Consider the following 21,158-nt stretch of genomic DNA (forward strand, 5'->3'; position numbering starts at 1 on the left):
CGGTGTCGGCTGTAATGAAGGAGCGGTGCAACGCTCGGTACCGGACGGACCCAGTGACACGGCGCACTTTCTCTTCTCTGACCGTGCAGAAGATGGTGACCGGCGGCTAGTTCCAACTTCGGACACCTTTTTTTAGGGGGTTTTTAAAAAATATATTTTAATTCCTCGGTGAAGCGCACTGAAATCAGCTGGTGAGTGTCCGTCATTGCGCACATACACTGTCACCTGTTCTGCTCCACAGGTAGGACACCGGACTGGCTTTCTGCTTTCTGCTGCTGCTGCTGTCGACGATGACAAACCTTTAAAAAAAAAATAGCTGCTGGTTACAATAGATTATAGGTGAGAATGAATGAGGCATGCTGGAGCTGTAATCTGCACTGATTTCTTTAAAAATGAATAATCTGAAACAAATCATCACGTGATCAACTTATGCCAGTCATATCTGGCATCAGCTGCAGGCTTGTTCATTCAAATTTAACACACTAACCTAGTCTTTAAAATAAAACACACACACACAACCTGTCACCTCCAGCATTGTGTGGATCAGCTGCTGTGTGTATGAAAATGCCACTGTCTCCCTACAGAGAAGCTCTGTGGCAGATGGATGATCTGCTTTATGGTTTATTAAGAGGTGCACTAACCCGTGACCTTCAGATGATGAGCACGATATGAGAGTGATCAGAAATCATCAGTCTTGAAAGTGGCATTTTAAATATGTGGCATATGACTGAGGCCTGCAGTTAAAAGTGGATCAGCTGCCTCAGTCAGTGTCACTTTTTTTTGAAGGCCCGAATCTAAAGGCCTCTGGGTAATATTCAGTTTATTTTACGTGGAGCATCATGTCATGGGGAATAAAGCCTGGGTGTGTGCTCGGGTACCAGAGCAGCTCCTCCCTATTTCTAATATAGCGTCTTATATTAATTTAGACTGAGCAGCTGAGGCACTTCCTTTTAATTTTGTGTTTTCACCCTTTTGTTAATTACACATCGGTGAGGTCATTCCTGAATATCAGTCACATGTTTTATTTTTTTGGTCTTTGTTCAGCTGCGCTGATGCAGTGACCTGTCAGTCAAACAGTGTTACAGCAATACTTAGGGCTTAATTTGACTTTTGTGTCTGTGTCTGTGGCTTCAAACTAGGATGCTGTAAGTACCGGTCTTGCATCAGTGTTGCCCGTGCAGAGCTCTGCGGTCAAGTTAGCAATAATAAATATGCCTGGTTAGACTTTTAAAATAAAGCTTGCTGAGGAAACATTTCACATTTTATGAGATAAAATAGTTGCAGTTTGGTTAGGGTTCGTTTTTGTTAAATAAAGAATGTGATGTAACTTAAAGTAGGTCAAAAAGAAGTCAGTGTTTCACACAGGACATGCTTCTCAGTGCAAAATCCTGTGTTTGTTTGGCTCATCCATCCATCACAACCTCCTCTATAGGTGGACTTCCTCCTCCTTGCTAGTGGAAGTGCAAAGCCACTGACCAGCTGTACTGTATTTGACGTGCTGAGAGTGAGAAGTGAGCAACATTAGCATTCATTTGAAGTTGTGTTTCTGGCCTCCTGGAGAATCATAGTCCAATATTCTATTTGTTTCCAGTGCTGTTTTGATCTTCACCGACCCCTGAGACAAATACCTGACTCTATAGCAGCTAAATGCCAGCTCCGTCTGCTGTTTGGTGATGGATATGTTGCGTGCAGTGAGGTTATGTGAAGTTTTTTTTAATTTTTTTGCATAAAACAGCTGGAAATGTGCGAGAGGAAACCAAAACAAAATATTTGCAGGCGCACAAACCAAAACAATAAGCTAAAAGGGGCTAAAAGCCACAGAGAGCTTTGGAGGGATGATAGTCTTTTGTGCGGGTTTGTCACCTTTCACATTATACATAATAACTTAATCCACTGTTAACAAAGAAATAATAAGTAGTGCAGCTTTAACTTGACCTATTAGATAAACAGTGACCCAGATAGCTTTGAGGCCAGCAAACTACAACAAGCACCATTTGATGGTGCAGCAGTCTTGTAGTCAGCGACTACGTCAGTCCCAGTGCCATATAAAGTCCCTCCGTTAATATTTTGTCATGGGAAGTGAAGGTACTTTGCTCACGCGGCTGTTCTGTTCTGTCACCGCTGGGTGAATCATCAGACTTCCCATCGTCTGCTCTCGTTCTTGTTTCTCGGAAGTCGAGGCTTCGTGTCACCGCGAGTTATGCCATGATGGCAGACAGATGATGACATCGCACCGTGCACCCTTTCTCGATTCCGGAGACCCAAAAGGTGCCAGACATGACCGGGCTGCTCAATCCTTTATCTCTAACGCTCCTGAGCAGCCCGAGTCAGGCTTATCTTTATCTTTTATAGGGAACAAAGGCTGCCACTGTAATCAGGAAACAGGTAACTGCTTTACCTATAAAACCTGTTTAATCTCCAGTGGCCTCGACACAACTGAGCAGCTGCTCTTCATCGCCTTGTTTTACACTTCTTTTAGTAGAATTTGACCAATATAGACGTATGTGTGATACAGATATTTGAACTGAATTAGTTGATCACTGAAAAATAAGAACAAAATCAAATTTTATCATTTCTAAGGCCAATTATTGATCTTCAATAGTTTTTTGGTACTGGCCAAAATGTGTCCATAGCACACATTAGTATCACAGATTGTAGTTTGTAAGAGAATGCAATGTTTTCTGATATAAATCAACTTCTGAATAGATGCCCACATGTTGTCTGATGACAGGACACAGGTGATTGGATACGTCAGTCTCGGATGATTGGCTAGTCCTCCAAAACAAGAAGAAGAAGAAAGAACAAGAAAAGTGAAGATCGTATGCAGCAGCTCGTGTTCAGACGATTTTCTTTTTAGAAGTTTGTCTTCTTTTGTTCAATGAAATGAAGAGTGTGGAAAACCACGTCAAGTAAAGTATGAGTCTCCAAACTCAGCATCTAAAAAAAAAAAGTCCAGATGACAGTCAGCTGTACACATCAGTGTGTTTGAGATGAAAAGAGGAGGAACACGTTTTTGTTTTGTTTGTGTTTTTTTTTGTTTTTTTACATCTGCTGTCCGCTGTAAAAATGCTATTGAAGCAAAAGAAGAAAAGTTGCCTTCACTTTGAAATGTCTCTCTTTGCTTTGCAGCGAGATAAATGACATGCCATGTGCCGGGCCCTGTCGCTTACAATTTTACCACCTGGCACCAAATTCAATTCCCATTGATTGCCAGCTTCGCCACTTTGAAGAAGGAAACAGTAATTTCCTGGGCTAAATTCGACTCATTAATTATTCCTCTGTATTGACCAGTGACCTATAAGAGTTTAGTCCGAGCCGGTGCGCCTGTAAAGCCCATTGCCCTTTACTGTGACCTATTGGTGTCTGCCATTTGGCTACGGCTGCTTTTATCTTTCTGCCATTAAAACGCGTCTGCACTTTCTTTTCTCACCTGAGTCTGGAGGACATATAAGACGGCGGGACATGAACAGAAGGGACCTGTTCCCTAAGAAGCTGTGTTGGACTGTTCTGACCTCAGCCTCTGCGTGCCAATTTTCCCAGCAGCCCAGCCAGACGAGAGGCAGAAGGAGGGGGGGTTGGCAGCATAACTCAATAGACTTCCCCCAGCATGCCTCTGCCCAGCTCTATGGGAAAGGCCTGTGGTTCGTCAATGTCATGTCTCCCGCTGCCAGCCTCTCCATACTGATTAGATGGGAAGGGAACAGTAGGTGAGATGGGTTGATTCCTCTGTGTAGACAAAGGGTTTATTGTAATTCCCAAGGCATCCATTCAGTCCACAGATCAGTGACCTTTTCAGTGTATCGGACCACACAATAGAATCAGCTGCTCTGTTTACCCCCATAATTACCGCGTGGAATGCCCCAGAAACAGGCACGACATCTCAAAAACGTTTTTTTTTTTGTCAGACACGAACCATCTGAAGAGCTCGTTCTGCCGATTGGCATATGAAGAGGCTACGAGAGGGGTGAGAGATGCAATCGTTGACCCCAAACAAAACGTGGGTGCCTCTTGCCTTTAGCTGCACCTGGCGACTTTGCAAATTTGCATCTTGAGCATGGCAGCGAGAGGAAAATGTTAGAAAATGTTGAGTATCAACAGATGTACTGTAGATTTGTCCAGGGTCAGAGAAGAGCTTTGATGACAGAGAGCTGCACCAATCAATATTTTTCATAACACAACAATGGAACAATTGACAATTGATGTGCAATGTTCATGGTGTGCCTCGAAATGACAAACTGACATAGAAATATCACAAAATTCTTCTTTCTCTAAGTCGCCGGGAGCTTTTCAGTCTCGCCTAGCTGATAGTTTTTTTGTTTTCTGGCTTTCAACACCTGATTTCCAGCAGCAGCAGACAGCTGTTCTCACACTGTAAACATCTGCCCAACACTAAACAGTTAGCGAGTAGTAGTAGTAGTAGTAGTAAACATAGTGAAGCATTTCACAGCTATTTCTGTCTTTCTCTGGCAAAAATGTGACCAAAAACGGAGCCGAATATTTTTTAAGAAGGTTAATTCTGGGGCAACTGGACTTGTAGATCCGTGTAGATGTTTCGCCTCTCATCCAAGAAGCTTCTTCAGTTCTGGTTTAACCCTCTTGAGAGAACCTTCACAGACAAGAAGAGTAAATTTATTAGACTTCAACATTTGTCAGGTCAACCCCAAACGAATGCTAATCTGTCTGCCGGATACATAAATAAGAAATGTTTGCCATAACTAGTTTTGTCGCTTGTTCTGTTGCCCTTCAAATATCCAGAAATCAACGATTGCATTTTTAGGTGCACTACTAGGCAGCTCTGCACGACAATTCCAGCAGAAATAAACAATAATAATTGATTAGTTGATGGGCCAAAAATTGAAATCATTAGATTTTTGATGTAGCACATATGCCAAATATTAGTTTATTTCCCAACAGTTTTGAGCATTTGCTACATTGCTTTGTGATGATAAACTTAATATCTTCTTCGCTGGTTGGATAAAACAAGCAACAAGATTTTTCTAATATTTACTTATATTTAGATCAAACAATTAGTTAATTGATTGATTAATCCAAAAACATGATGGTAGAGTGAAAGTAATTGATAGTTGCAGCCCACAGTATGATGGTAGGTACAGACAGAAGAGCTGATGTTGGTGTAAAATGTTTGAGACATGGATGTCAGTCCTTCTCTGTTAATTTTGTTGTAAAATGGCAGGATGGTGGAGATGAACTCCTCTTCTGCTGCAGCTTTATCCCCATTGTTGACTGCAGCTTTAATCACAAACACAACACAAGAGGCTTGACACTTGTGCTGATGCAGGGTGGCAGAGTCTATGTGTGTGTGTGTGTGTGTCTGTCTCAGCTGATGCCCCATTTGCCAGAGCTGTTGTCAGAGACTGCTAGAGGCCCATGCGGTGGTAGTCAGCGCGCAGAAGCAAGCACGTGCAGCTGCAGCCACCCAGGCCGTGTCGCTGTCGATACGATGGTCCAGCTCAAAGAGCGCCCGGGGTGGCGGACGGCCTCGGATACACTCTTTAAAACGACACGCTTTGTACTAAAATATCGACGTGGCGGCAGCACATGCTGTCGCACATGTATCGGACATGTGTGACAGAAGATGTTAGATCAAATGATTAATTGTAAAATAGTTCCAGTCTGAGAGACGTCAACACTTTGAATGTGTGGTCAGATTTGTAATTCTTTGATTGAACTGACGAATCAAATCGATCCAAATGTTGCAAATTTGGGCATATTTCTTTGACGGCTGCTGGTGTTTTGATATTTTAAAACTTGAGAACCTGACTGATTTTCATTTTAACAGTTTATACATTATACAATAATATATAATACACCTATTGTGTGTTTTGTCTCTTGCTTGCAGTGCTCCTAATAATAATAATAATAATAATAATGGTGTTATAGTGATAATACAGGCTTCTAATGCATGCTTCTTTGAACTGTGGTGAAAAAGACCAATCAGAATCAATGTAGACAAAGTGCGTAAGTGCATACAACTTGTTGACTTATTAAATAATAAACAGTGTGTGATGACGCACAAGCACTAACATGTTGTTTATACAGTACTTGTAGTTTGAACTTTTATAAGAGTTTTATAGCTGTGTCTCGTCCAAGCGGTAACTGCCGTGGCTGTGAAGTGAATTGTACTGAGGATTAATTTTTTTTTTGGCCTTTATATCGATAGGACTGCCGAAGATGGACAGGAAAGGGCCAGAGAGAGGTGAATGACACGCAGCGAAGGCCGTCCGATGCGGGACTCGAACCGGGGCTGGCTGCAGCAAGGACTATAGCCTCTACACACGGGGCGGCCGCGTTAACCACTAGGTAGCTTGTTTGACCAACCAGGTGGCGGTCGATGTCTTTGCCGATTTTTAGATTAGTCAGGCAGCCAGTGCCACAGATTTTGAGTTTCTAAACAGCTCTTTTAAAAACCTATGGGTCATGCATATACTGTCCATTCTTTATACTGTGAGTGGTTACAGGTGGACCGTTTGAGCACCCAGGCGTCATTCAGCCTGGCATCCACTTCTTTGGAGGCAGAATGGCTAAGATGGCAACGACCAGAGTTCAACATGCTTCGAGCTTCATAAGGGCTCTTCAGAAACCTGTGGATTATGTCACGGATACGACATGATATGTTCTCATCTCACTAATTCATCAGCCTTTTGCAAAATTAAAGTCGACGTTTTAAATGATTGATAGCTTGGACTCACTCTGCTATGAAAAGCTGCGCTCCAGTGATTTGAACACAAACTCACAAGAGACATCTGAAAAAAAAAAAAAATCAAAATTGACACAGCAATGGCAGAGATGTCCTCGGTTTTGATTCACGGTGTGGGTCAAGCTCCAATAAAGCTGGATCCTACACCTGTTTTTTTTAACGGAGCAAATTAAAGGGACATTTGTGTATAGTTTAGGATTAGTTGATAATCAGAGTTGAATCCAAACATGGAGTTTAAAAGTCGTACATCCCCCCGAAACGGTTCTTGCTCGTTCTGTTCTTCAGATCATTCCTGAGGCCCTTTGCCAACGCCGGCTGCCAGCCATTCTTTACGGCTCTCAGTCAAGTGTGCTAATTGCTGTAAATAGCCGGGTGCTCTGTTGTTGTGATTGACCCTTATGAAAAGCCACTCAATCTGCCTCATATTTAGCAACGTGGATGGCACTTTGGTGGCCTCATTTCGTATAATGGCTTGTTGTTGTTATTGCACATTAAAACACAGTTAATTACAGAGAGGGCCGATGTGCTTTTAGGTGCTATTTGAATAACTGTGACGGTATAGCTAAATGATATCAGTCAGTGCCTGTAACTTTCTTTGAGTGTTCTGGGTAGTTTCTCAACAGTATTCAGCAGATTTAAGCTGAAAGCTGATAATTGTGATATTTATACTAATTTTTAGGCCTTGAACGTTGATTTCTGTCAGCTCAAATGACAAGAGCTTATGTAGTCTGAGACGCTACAAATGAAGGTAGCTTGTTTGTTTGTTTGTTTGTTTGTTTACGTTTATTAGGGACCATGTACAATTAAAACATAAATGTTGCCATTCATCAAATGGACCGGTAGCCTCAGCTATTTACAGCCCTGGTAGGAATAAAACATCAAAAAACATATGAACATGTACATAAATGCAATAGACAAGTCACTCATGACACACACAAACACACACAACATAAAAACAATCTGTCAGCACCATAAATCAGCGAAGTTAGCGAAGGATATGTTGCTTTGCTTTGGTAATGCTGGGAAACTAGCCAGTAAGTGTTAGCCTTGCATGCTAACGTAAACTCAACTTAGACAAAAAGTTGTCTTTACATTTTTGCTTTTGGAAATATTAAAAACACCACCCTGCACATTCTTCCAGTGAATTCAGAGATCCCCCGTCTTCATATTCAGATGTAAAGGCCTCTGAGAAAACATTTGTACTACCACAGAACCCCAAAATTAATAATATACTAATATTAGTAATGATGACAAAATATCCATTCATCCCATTATTTGAGAAATGACTCATAGCGACTGGTTGATTTCTAATAAAAGACCTGGAAAACTCTTTCATGTCGAGACATTTCGCCCACCAACGTATTAATCTGGGTGACACTGACCTGTAACACAAGACCATGACGGGTTCTCTATCAAAGCCCCCTACCCTCCCTCCCTACCTCAATTATCTACAAAGTAAAAGCCTCTGCCGATTCGTTTTGTTTCTTTTTATTTTATTTTGTCTTTAACTCCTGGCTTCTGAAACATGAAAGCAAGGCAGCCGTAGTGAGAGGAACGGGCTGCGCGGATCAGCAGAAAAGACGGGAAGATGTGCCCGTGTTGTTTGTGAGATCTGAAGGCGAGGCTGTGATCACGCTGTCTCATTAGATCAGTTTTAACTCTCTGCTCTCTCTCTCTCTCTCTCTCTCTCTCTCTCTATCTCTCTCTGTCTAGTGCTGCTACTGAGGGAAAAAAAACAGCTTTTTTTCAAATTCAACTGCTGATATCAGAGTCGTGCCTCACCTTCCAGCTTTTTGTGCATATGTATGACCTCCTGTGCACCTGTTATCGTGAATATGATTCTTCACTTTTTTTTTCCCCCCCTCTCTCAGCAGCTATATTTTGCATCTAACTCGAGGGTTTGGCGCTGCATACATCTGATCTCACCACTTTCACATCATAGATCAATCTTTTTTCTTTTTGTTTCGATTTTAATAGTGAATTTCTATTATTTTTAACGCTTTATTGTGCTTGTGCATTATTTTCATTGCTTATACCTGCAGCGACAAACTTCATGGTATCATCAATGCGACATTATCATAACAACAGAACCGGAAAAACAAAAACAAAACAAAACAATACCAGTGCAATATGAAGATCTGCTTCCTTCTCGGCTCCCCTCCTCCACTTATATAGCTGCCTTTATAACAATGGTGCAGTTTCCATGGCAGCTAGAGCATGTTAAGCTTTAGGATAACAGTGGGGAGAAAAAAAAGTGGGGAGAAGGACAGGGAATAATCACAGGGACTAAAAATAGCGAGGGGGGGGGGGGACTTAATCCCGGGCATTATTTATTCATCTAAAACTTCTCATGTCTGCACCGGCTGTGTAAACATCTTTTTCTTTTGCTGTTCCTCGTCGGGTGGGGAGGCCGTCTTCTGACCTAAACCCTCAGAGTCTTACTGACTGATTAATACAATGACTATAGGAGAGAGAGAGAAGGGGGGATGCAGTCGCAACACAAAGACAGCACACTCTGGATAGATATATAGGAGCTGGATTTGCTGTGGTGACGGAAACTAGCTCTGGATTATCATTCCTGCTTCCTTGTAACTAGATGAAGCATAAGAATCAAGAGTTAGGCTGTATAATAGAGACTGGAATTGCTTTTGACAATGCAATAGGCTTTGGAGCTGAAAAAAACATCCACAGTGACAACTTGCCAATTCGACGTCTCATAAATGACGCCGTACATGACCAGAAAATGTGAGATTGTTTAATCGAATCATTGCCCAGTAGACTACAGTGAAGCTACAAGCGTGTGCAGCGACTGTGGCTGCTTCTCTCTCTGTGTGTGTCTGTCACACTGCGAGTGTTAGACTGATGAGAAACAGAATAGAGGTCAGCCTCAGGCGGCAGGCAGGGCCAGGCTGCTTGGCTCGGAGAACTGATATCTATCATTGTCTCTTGTTTGGTGAGAAGAAAGCTTTGACGGACGCGGCTTTTTAAAGGCCGGCGACAGTGCTGATATTTTTGTTCTGAAGCTGGCTTTGTGCTAGTATTTTACGTGTCTAATGAATTGTAATTTCTATATAGATTTTTTAACATTTTGAAAGAAGTTTCCTGTCAAGAACTGGATCATTTTGAGCAAATTATGTGGAAAATAGACACTGTGTTTAGATCTGATTGATTCCTGCCTAGAGAGTCAGTGCACTATAGACCTATAGACTGAAGACATTGCAGTACAAAAATATCCAAATCATTTGTTTATGTTATGTCTTGATGTGAAACAAGATACTTGGCCAATGTATCGGCATCAATCATCTGTCAGTCTCAAGAATCGCATTAACCGAATCTGCGAAAATGTGAAATTTGTCGGATAAAGTTTCTAATAATAAACCGATAATGATATACTTGTGTTCCAGTCAAGTTTTATTTCAAGAAAATTAACATTATAAATATAATTTGTACCAAATTACTTTGTTCTTCCCACAAAACTCCCAGGGCGTTCATAAAGAAATGTTACGGTCCCGTAAAGTAGAGCGCTACCAAACCCTGCCGCTAAAATTAAGATTTTTTGTTTTTGTTTTACTCTCTAAGTTATCTTACTATCTTTTTATTTGTTTATCTGGAACATTTGACCATATTGCATGACCTTCTACCTGTCTATCTAAAACTATTTATGTCAATCATGTTCACAGTGTTTTCACATAGTTTGTGAGATGGTCTTGATTATCAGCTTATATGCACACCTTACACATAGAGGTGTGAAAAAATATCAGTATGTTTCACTGGTGTGAGAGTCTGATACATTTTCAATCCAGCAAGAATAATGAGCGCCTGAGATTGTGCATTTCAGTTCCTTTATGAAGTGTTTGCAATATTCAGCTTTATAACAAATGTAATTTTTGTGCCTTGACAATCAGACATTGGAGTTTCCCTGACCTGATTTAGAGAGCGGTTTTCTCTGCGCTTTGTCCTGGATTATTGCTAAACACAATGCTTGTTTCCAACTGTCTGCAATCACTCAAGGAGACGGGAATGCAGAAAACCTGTCACATTAATTCTGACATAACCACTGACTAATGGACGTGACATTTTCAAACATCTTCGTTCACCTGTTTTTTTTTTGTACGACAGGTGAATCCTTAAAAGCTTCTTTTATGCAGCTGGAGCAGCCACATGTCAGAAATGACATATATATTTTATTATACGGTTTAAATAATACTTGCATTAAGTTTGAATAATTTAGCAAAACAAATATAACGTTAAAGGGTTGTGCATAGTGACTCAAAGAAAATTATGACCTGATTGCAGTTTTCTTAAGCTTTGCATGTGTGTTTTAGTGTCTTTAAGCCGACAGATATTTTTTCAGAAGTGGAGGAGACCAAAACAGAGCTAAATGGAGAAACAATGCCTTAATAAATGCCAATGTTGCTCTGTGTCTACTGTATATGTAAATAATAAACAGTTTGTTAACATGTTAACTATCAAGTGATGATATATCAGTGCTGTTCGTATACATTGTTGTGCTGCCTTCAAGTGGCCAAGTAATTAATTAATGCCTGCTTAACAAAATATATATTAGAAATGTTATATTGCCATATTATCGTATTATAACAATTATATTATAAGCATCAAAGCTTGATATTGTTTATAATATAGACCAAAATGTTTTAGGCTGTAAGATACAATTGGACAATTAGACAAAATATTGCCAACAAGGATCAGAATTGCTTTTTTTGGCCAGGTATGTGTACACATACAAGGAATTTGACTCCAGTTTTACTTTGAAACCAGAATGTCTAAATTCCTCAGGTAGGAATTGAGAAACAGTCGTGCGTTGCAAAACAACGACGTAAGAGTGAAAACACCAGCAATATGCTGAAATATGTTTTTACACTTAAATTCTAGGAATGCAATGTCTTTGACACAGTGCTTCCCAAGGCAAACAGCACGTTTATAACTGATGGTAAACAACTTATGGTATGAGCAGATTCTTTGAGAAAGAAGAAGACCAAAATGAAACAAATACTGTACAAATATTCTTCCATTCCTTCCATTTGAGACGACAGACAGACGTCTCATGTTAACTGGTATTTAACAGTAGTTAAACTATGGAGCTTTGGCAAATCTGTTAAGGCCCACTCTTTCTTACAAGAAGAATTGACCAGGAATCAATAAGGGAATCGAAAGGCCAATAAACAGAATCATTAATGGCATTGCTCTCAATAAAATCTTATCACTTCCCATTCCTATCCTCAATGTAAAGTATTGACACTAAAAGTTCTGTATATGCAAATTTACAGAAACAGCCCCTTGATTAAATTAATACAAATCGCTCTGACTTTGGTCTTTTAGAAATGATCGAGAACTTTAAGTGGTTCTCTACATTGTGTGATTTAGTGAGTCCCAAACCTAGTCCTAAACAAAATTGTGGAAAAACATTGTTGTCAGAAGACCTTATACCCGTATAGACTGAATACCTTGTGTATTTGTTGTAGGCTGAGTTGAGGGTTGGATCACGTCTGTTCCTGAAAGGCCACCGGTGAAGTTCAGAAAGATGTATAGCATCGGTCGATACCAAAGAAATTTTTTACATGCCGGGTTCCTTGATCAGAGTTTGGTGATGACATTTTCAACATATCCGCGCTGGTTGTTATCGAGCTCTCGGCATCTCTTGCTCTTGCTCTGTCCGTGGTGCTGAAAGCCTCCATTCACTCTTGAGACTAGCTTTCTCACTCAGACTCCATGGACTTGTATTTCTGTTTGGAAAAAAAAAAAAGCAAGAAAGAAGCAAGGCTTCTTCTGAATAGAGCAGCTTTCACCTGAAAGTCTCTTTACAGACACATAGAAGAAGACAGGGGTGAATAGGGCTTTTGTTATTATCATTTCATTTGGACATGTCCAACTGACAAGATATGAGAGGATAATTTTAGCTGCATGGTTTACCCTGCAAGCTAGAGCATGTTTCAAGTACATACTGTATCATTTGTGGCTAAATTATAGAGGTCTCCGTGTTTAGAAATAGCCCAGGTAGCAATTTGCAACATTAATTAGCTTTTATTTAATTGCAGAGCTGTCACATGTTCGTAGTTTTAAAGGGAAGCCTTTTCATCCTCGTCCTTTTACTCAGCTTCCTTTGCAGCGTCGCTGTTAACAACCCTTGACCTCTGACAGTTCTTCATTCAAAAGGCTTTTATAACATCACCTTGTTGCGTAACATACCTGCAGCTTTTTTTCCCTGTGTCTGACTGAGCCGGCGCGGGCTTCTTAGTATCTAGGTCAATTTTCTTGACAAGCTAATCCCATCTAAACTGTTGTTGGATTATCAGCTAAAATAAACCTGTTCTGATGATGGGTCACTGCCTGTTCAGTGTTTTAATCCGGTAGTTTAATAAAAGTTACCAAACAGATGTTCTAATTAGGATTAGATTAATGCTTGTTTGACTCTTGGTGATACTTTTAGTTACGGATTAAAGCTACTCTAAGCGTGCACACTCGCATTCTCTGATTTAAATCATCACTGGATGCTAAAAGAAAGTGACCGTTGTTTCGTAGCTGGGCAAACATTTGGACTGAGGTGTCAACTCGTGGTTTTAAGGACTCCTAAAGCTGCAGAGGAAAATCCACCAACATCGTACTGGAAAGCTGTCACATCAGCTGTGATTTAGTCCAGTGACTGGGATTAAATAGAACGTCAATATAGACCTGACTTTACAGCAAGTCATTATTTTCAGCCAAAGTCTGCAGTAGTTATCCAGATTAAAAGACAAATCCTGGCTTTTCGTTTGATAATCAGTTGTTTAGCTTGACAAGCCTGCCATGATAGTCTGAAGAAGGACGGAGAGGCGAGCTGTGTGAGGTGTCCTTCCTGCTGCTTAGCCCTGATTAGACTCCTATTGTTGGACTTTGAGTTAAACTGTGGCCTCTGACTCAGGACAAAGAGCAGCTTTGTGATGTGGGGCCAAAGAAGGATAACTTGAACAATGTTCTGGCTTACCGGGCCGCCTACAGTGAGATCCAAATGAAAGGCCAGATTTAGCACTGCAACTACAGAATAGTTCACTAGAGAGCACTTCAACTCAAAAACCTGGAATTGGAGTGGACGTAGAGGCCACATCCTTTTATATTTTTGTGTGAATTCATTGGGGGGGGAGGAGTTTGCAGTCAAACAATTTAAAACATTCTGCTGTTATACAAAATTCAAAACCACTGTTTCCAAAAGTGGAAAAAAGATACGCATCCAGATGGCACTAATTCTCCAGTCGGGTGCCGTTAAACTATCGCAGAAGACGAGGGTGCAACAAGATGATCTAATTAAAAGAGCTTCAGAGACACGGTTGCTAATATTGCTCAGTTTGATAAGAGGAAAATTCAATAAACTGACATGAGGCAACTCCGATGTTTGAACGGAACAAAGTCAATTCTACAATGTAATTTAGGATCAGGCTACATGGACTGTATTCAGATTCATTTAAATGAATTGCATGCGAGTTGAAATTCATTCAAATATATAGATACATATAACAATAATTTTCTATTCAGATTTGACGACTTTAATGCTTTAAAATACCCTTTTAGAGGGTGCCCACGGTAGCTCACCTGGCAGATCGTGTACCCCATGTGTCAAGGCTAAAGTCTTGTACTGTAGTGACCCGGGTTGGATTTCAGCCTGGGTCCTTTGCTCCATCTCAACCCCTCTCTGAATTTAACTGTCTAATGAAGCATAAAATGTCCAAGAATACCTTTAAAAAAAAAGAAATACCATTTATCCCATTTATGTCTGGAAATATGAAAATTAAAGAGACTACAATTGAACAGTTAAGTGGATAAAGAAAATATTTTTAAAATAATATATATATATTAGTGCTGTCAAAATTAACGCGTTAATTTTGTCGATTAATTTTAAAGAATTAACGCGTTAAAAAAAATTAACGCAATTAACGCGGTTTTGTTTACTTCCGGTGGCGGTCGCCATTTTGGATGTGGCAAAGTAGAGCTTTGTTTCCCAGATATATTAGTGTGTGTGAACGAGTGTATAAGAGGCATTAACTTAAAGCCCCCACAGAGACTGCGCACTGGGCGGTCGCCCACATTGCCCACAGCTAAAACCGGCCCTGCTTGTTTTAGTTTACGGGCAGATCTGCCACATCCAATATGGCGGACAGGTTAACGTATCGCAACAACGGACCAACGTGCTCAATGAGGCATCTATGTATATGTCTATGATCTATCCTAACTAAAGGAGAGTATATGTATATGTCTATGATCTATCCTAACTAAAGGAGAGTCTATGGCGGAAAGATAGATAAGGACTTTTAGGGGGAACATTTCATTTTAAAAAGTTGCCTGACGGCTCGTTGGACAAAAACAAGGTAATTTGCACAGTTTGCAAAGCCGAATTTAAATTCCACAGAAGTAACACGACTTTAACATATCACCTCGAAGCAAAACACCCAGTCTACACTACAGGAGTGTACAGTATATTTCCTCATTCTGGCTTTTTTCTGTTTGCACTGTGCATATGTGCACCTTAAGCCAATAAAATGAATGCATTTAAATATACTTTCTCTGTGTTTATTCTACATTAATTTGATCATTTTACATAAATAAATATTCATTATAAGCTTCAGTCTCAGAAAAATGCATTTAATTTATTAATACATTTATTGATAGATTAATCGCGATTAATTACAGAAATTTTTGCGATTAATTAGTTAATTTTTTTTAATCGATTGACAGCCCTAATATATATATATTTGTATGGAGGGAAGACTGTATTTAAATCTTGGCTGATCGGACTAGTATGTTTGACAGGGCACTTCATTAAATGTGCAACAGCACATTTGACATCAATAAATCATTACTTCATTAATTATTTGTGTCTTACTGTATGTTCACCCTGTACAGCCAAGCCGAGGATGCTATGTGGGGAGACGGTGGATATGAGCTTTCTGGGTCATAAATTTCAAAACACTAACACTGTTGCTGTTGTTCAATGAAGCCTGTTAATCATTTCTGGGTAATCATAGGTAGCACAGTTAATTTCATCATCATAAACAGACTTAATCTGACGGCCTTTCAAGTAAAACAATAAGCTACAGTTTCATTGTGTTTACATGGCCTTACCCAATCCTCCCTCTATGTGCAGAGTCATGAGCTTACAGCATGTGATTATGTGAAAGTGTTGAGGGGAAATATGTTTATGCTGGTGGAATTATTATGATATAAATAGGCCACAAACACCCTATTGTGACTTGTATGAGCTCAATGGTTAAGCTACAATAGGGCTTGAAGCTAACAGATGGCCAACCTGTAGCCGTTTTTTTTTTTTTTTCCTGGAGATCCAGATAGTGTGTGTGTGTGTGTGTGTGTGTGTGTGTGTGTGTGTGTGTGTGTGTGTGTGTGTGTCTGAGTTTATAGCTGCAAGGACGCATTACCTCACACATCATCCCTTTGTTGGAAGAGAGAGCGACGGGGAGAAATGGGATTTTTGCACCACAGAATGGTACCGGTTATTTTTTAAAGGCGAAGGCAAAGCGCAACAACAAAAGAGGGAGAGACTGTGGAAGTGAAAGTGAGATAGTGCGAGAATGAATTTGAGTCATGTGTTTACCTGCCAGTGGTGCTTTTTTGGTATCGTTGCCATGGCAACAGCAGCTCGCTGTATTTGTGTGTGTGTGCGTGTGTGCGTGTGTGTGTGTGACAAGGGATGTAATTCTGCCTGTCACCAGTGTAGCCTAGAGCTGGCTCCCCAGCTGCTGGTTGCCATGAGACCAGACAGACACATCCTCTGCTTCAATGATAAATCTTTTCTCTTGGCACTCAAATCACTAAACAGATTAGGTACTTATTTTTTTTTTTTTTTTTGTTTGAGATATGTCAAGATAAATTGCCTCTGTCGTGTTTTGTATAATTTAAAATATATGTACAACATATAAATCATTTCAACAGTAATGTCGTTACAGTGTGGTTTTAGATTAAATAAAGGGTAAACACTGAGGGGAGAATAATGGCTTGACACGATTACTCAAAAGTAGAACTTTGTTACTGTACTTACATGGGTTTTCCCCATACATGCTAACGAGACTGATTTGATGGTAACAGTATAAATATTGATGTCGTATCCGTGACATCACCCACGGGTTTCTGAAGAGCCGTAGCTCTGAGGCTTAAAGTGTGGTGGCTCTATCTGCCACTATCTTGGCAGTCTGGTCTCTTTTAATCTAAATATTGGCAAAGACGTTGAGATTGTTGGTGGACCTGAACGCTGGCGGGCTGAATGATGCCTCATTCTTCCAATATAATTTAGTTGCTATACGTAGTTTTCTCATGTGTAAATGTAGAACACAACAAACTACGAGACGGGTTTCTTCTGCTATTAGCTACCTAGCTGGCCTGCTGCAGACTTGTGATTAATATTACAGATAACTTTAATTTACACTGAAATATAGTCAATTAATGATGTTTCCTTCACGTTTTAGCACAACTGAATTTATCGTGGAATATGTTATATATGGAACACAACACTTTCGTTTTGGCTCTTGTTACAGGACACTTGTTTTTTCTTGTCGTACAGCACTGTTTTCAAGGGCAAGCAATAGTTCATCATAACAAATCATGCCATCTTTTTATCGTAGAGGGGTCCTGAGATGACGGAAGTAGAGCCGGTGTTGGACTTTGCCTCCTCTGGGCGTTCGGGGAGGAGAAACGCCCTGCCTGACATCCTGGGTTCTCCAGCGGGTGTAAACCCGGGCGACCTGCCTCTCAAGCTGGCTGAACTGTCCCTCAAAGGTAAAGCACATAGTATTTATTTTTCATTTTACATTTCATTCATTGTTGGATTATATACAGTCTTTTAGACAAAGAAAAGAAAACACACTGAACATGATGGATACATCACTAGTTAGCCAGGTAGCTGAGCACACTCTGCCATAATTAGCCCTCCAGGCCGGGCTCTGGTCCATTTATGTCTTCCAGATATCACAAAGATTTGAGATCGAAGACTTAAGGTTGAGAATTAGAAAATGTGCGCCAGCTCTTGGTCTAGGATTACCTCTTGGAAACTGGGAATAACATTAACGATTCCAAGCCGGAATCATCCCAAGTCATTCATCACGACTCTGGCATGAGAATGGCTACCGGACGTGCCAAATTTAGACCCAGTATTTTTGGCAACATGGGGAGCGAGCAAATAAACGTGATGCTAAATCAAATATAATGACGCAATTCATCTCGCATGCTCCAGAAATTAATTAAATACAAATCTGGCTTTGCTCACTCTTATCCTGCACTCGTAAATCTTGACAGACCGTTTACTGGTCAATTCTGCTCAATAGTTTTATTGCCAATTAAGTAAAGACACTTTGTTACATTAAGCCGCCCCTCCTATAGCTTCAAATTAGTCCTGGATATGCGAGGAACACTTGATTTTTAAAGCAATTAGTCCTTTTAATTTTAGTGCTTTTTGTCACACGGCAGGAGCCATAACAATGACTCAAAGGCAAAGAATGTCAACACATTGTGATGTGACAATAATTTATTTTGGCATCAATCAGCATGAGCTCTGGACAGTCTGATTTTCTTCTTTTTTTTCGCCCTTGAAAGTGACTGCAGCTTATTTCTTATTGTGTCTTATTGGCTTTGTGTGCAGATGGTCCGGGAGGTGCCCAGTCACCCACGGCGGAGGAGCCTCCAGCACCACCGGAGAGCTCAGAGGGGAAAGAGGGATCATAGGGACTCGTTTATTTACCTCCCCGGAGACCTGCAGAGATAACCTGAGAGAGGGAATGAGGAACGAGATAGAGGGCGACCTGCGGGAGAAAGAGTGATTATCTGTGGAGAGTCAGTCTGTTTGCGAAAAGCAGCTGAACCACGGAGAGGGACAGTGACGGACCGACTCCCGAAGGACTGGAGCCAGGAGCTTAGGACTTGTTGGCACTATCTGAATTGAGTCAGACGTCACTTAGTTATGAACCAATGAGTGTGTCTTTGTGTGTGTGTATAGGTGAGTTATACGCTCACCGCGGACACTACACCGAGAATCAAAAAGGACCATGACAGATTGTATACTTTACTATTTTTGTATGATTTATTTAAAAGGAAATAGGAAAAAACGGGAACTCGTGAGTCAAACTGTAATATGTACCATTTCCCTGCATTTCCTGCTGACTTCTGTTTTTATAGTGATGTGTGTTATTTTACATTGACACTGGTAGGAGGGAGTTTAATCGCAGCCTGTGGCGGCTGGAAGCTTTTTAACCCAGCTAGATGCAAAACGGCACGTGACATAAGAAAACATTAGGTTTAAGACGGTGTTTGTGTTGCTCACGTGTGCTTTTACACTAAACGTGTATGATCTACTGTATGTTTTCAAATCTGAGGCTGTTGTACAGTATACCTACATTGTTGATGTACAGTTTTAACCCCCTCATCACCAGACTGTTTGGATCCTAGCAACAACAACAACAACAACAACCAGGGATTTGATCCATTTTTTTTAAGGCTTCCATATGGTGCAATGTCCATATCTTGAGACATTCCTTTAGAGAATAGTGTCCCACTGCCAGCAGTGTACACACTGCTTTATTATATAACACTGAGAAAAGTTTTTGTTGCTCAAAGCTGCTTTTAAAAAGTCTCTTTATTCCCCCAAACCTTTGAAAATGTGCCTAGTGGCAGTTCACAACCGAAAACCTGTGTTGTGTTCTTTCTCTGTGACGTACTGTTATCAAATATTTTGGGCTACTGATATTTCCTCAGTTTTAATAGGAGGTATCATAAGACCTATTTACTGCTTGAACTCTAAATGACAGAGAGAGAAAAAAAAAACACTTTTGTAACATCCTGCATCTAGCAGATCACTACACTCTGTCAGGAGTTTTTTTTTTTTTTTTTCTTGCGTAGATCTTCAGCAGGGCTTTTTCTCGCACGCGCTTCTCATAGCGACAGCTCAGCAGCATATGCCCGCGGACTGGGCACGGGAACAAGCATCAAGCAACACCACCACAGCTCGTCGCCCGTCGCCACCACCACCACCACCACAATGTGTTTCAAGTGCCGAAAATGGGAGAACACTCTCCGCAGACGCAGAGAGGGAAAAAAGTCTGTTCGCACTCATCAACACATGAGCAGAGCTGTGAATAGGATGCAAGATGGAGAGCGAGAAACGCAGTGTCAGCTATGTCGGCACTCACTGCTTATGTATATATGTACTGTATTGTAGTATGACCCCCGTGTCATACATGCTACCTGTATGATTACCAGACTTTCTTCACATACTGTACCCTCATAGAAATGACGTTCTGTAATTGTCTCTATTTGAAGATGTATTGCCGGTGGCTGTGTCTTTATGTGGATGTGTTTTTCACAAAAAGCAAACGAGGAAAGCCTGACGTGCTGCTGCACAGCCTCTGGTTTTGATGCTGTACTACTAATGCTGATGAGAAAGTGCTCACGGTCTATCTGAAGCTGTATGATTAAGACTTTTTTTTTTGGTGGAGGGAGGGAGGGGGGTGTTCGGTTGATGAATCAGAGTAGTGTCCTGATCTCTACGTGGTGCGTATATTTTACTTAGCTGGATTGAATCCCATATGTTGATTCTATCTGGTGGTGGAAATTGCCATATTAAACCCACAAGCTTTACATATACACCCGTGTGTTGAATAGTGTCATTTCTATGCAAGGCTCTTGATCCTATAGTGCTTGACCTTTTACATATCGGCATACATACAGTATGTGGAAATGTTTTTAGCCATGTCTGTGACAGTGATAGGGCTCTGTGGTGTGAAGTGTGAGTGAAACAGCTCAGCAACTATTAGGATGGATTTCTATGGAAATATGTGCAAATATTAATGTTCCCTAAAGGATAAAACCTTGTGACAGTCCTGACTTTTTATCAAAGCCACCAGCAGTTTAAAGTTTGTCTATTTACTAAATCCATACAAGACTAATGTACTTTAGTCATTAGCTAATTCTTATTGTTATTGGGGTTCAATGGGGTTTGAACCATAAACTTAGTATGTGGTGGCTCTGACTGCCGCCATGTTGCAGTCCTCAGCCTCTGCCACGTCCTGGTTAATCCGAAGATTGGGCCACCTGAATCAGCACCCACCTGTCAATCAAAGCGGCTACACTGTTAATTATGCATAACTAACATGAGCTTTAATATAAGTTGAACAGGTGAGTTCAGTTGTCATGAACAGGGAAATTAGCTATAGAGACAAAACAGGTTTTTGTACCAGGCTGTAAACATGTTTATTTCTGTTGTGAAGTTGGACATTTTAATATGGGAACTTATGGAGACTGACTTGTTCTGTAGCCAGCCTCAAGTGGCTGTTTGAGGAACTGCAATTTTGGGCACTAAGCTTTGGCTTCACTTAACCTTCTTGCTGTAAGGCAATAGTGTTAATAACCACCGCCCCAACTAGATGATGTCAACATTTAATAACATACACAA

The 21,158-nt window shown here is 40.6% G+C and overlaps 1 protein-coding gene and 1 long non-coding RNA gene across 2 annotated transcripts; one reads left to right on the forward strand and one right to left on the reverse strand.

The window, feature by feature from the left end:
* Positions 1–61: 61 nt before the first annotated feature.
* LOC113747235 (uncharacterized) lies at positions 62–12,439 on the reverse strand. The gene is made up of 3 exons (XR_003463466.1): positions 12,184–12,439; positions 218–299; positions 62–126 (listed from the first exon to the last, which is right to left on the reverse strand). It is a non-coding gene; the product is annotated as an uncharacterized LOC113747235 (long non-coding RNA).
* pkib (protein kinase (cAMP-dependent, catalytic) inhibitor beta) lies at positions 105–19,700 on the forward strand. Its single transcript, XM_010753640.3, has 3 exons — positions 105–191; positions 17,341–17,494; positions 18,354–19,700. Exons 2-3 carry the CDS (start codon positions 17,353–17,355, stop codon positions 18,434–18,436), a joined length of 225 nt encoding a protein of 74 aa, XP_010751942.1. The 5' UTR covers positions 105–191; positions 17,341–17,352; the 3' UTR covers positions 18,437–19,700.
* Positions 19,701–21,158: the final 1,458 nt, after the last annotated feature.

This window comes from Larimichthys crocea, chromosome XIII (genome assembly GCF_000972845.2).
Source record: "Larimichthys crocea isolate SSNF chromosome XIII, L_crocea_2.0, whole genome shotgun sequence".
Lineage (NCBI taxonomy): Eukaryota > Metazoa > Chordata > Actinopteri > Sciaenidae > Larimichthys > Larimichthys crocea.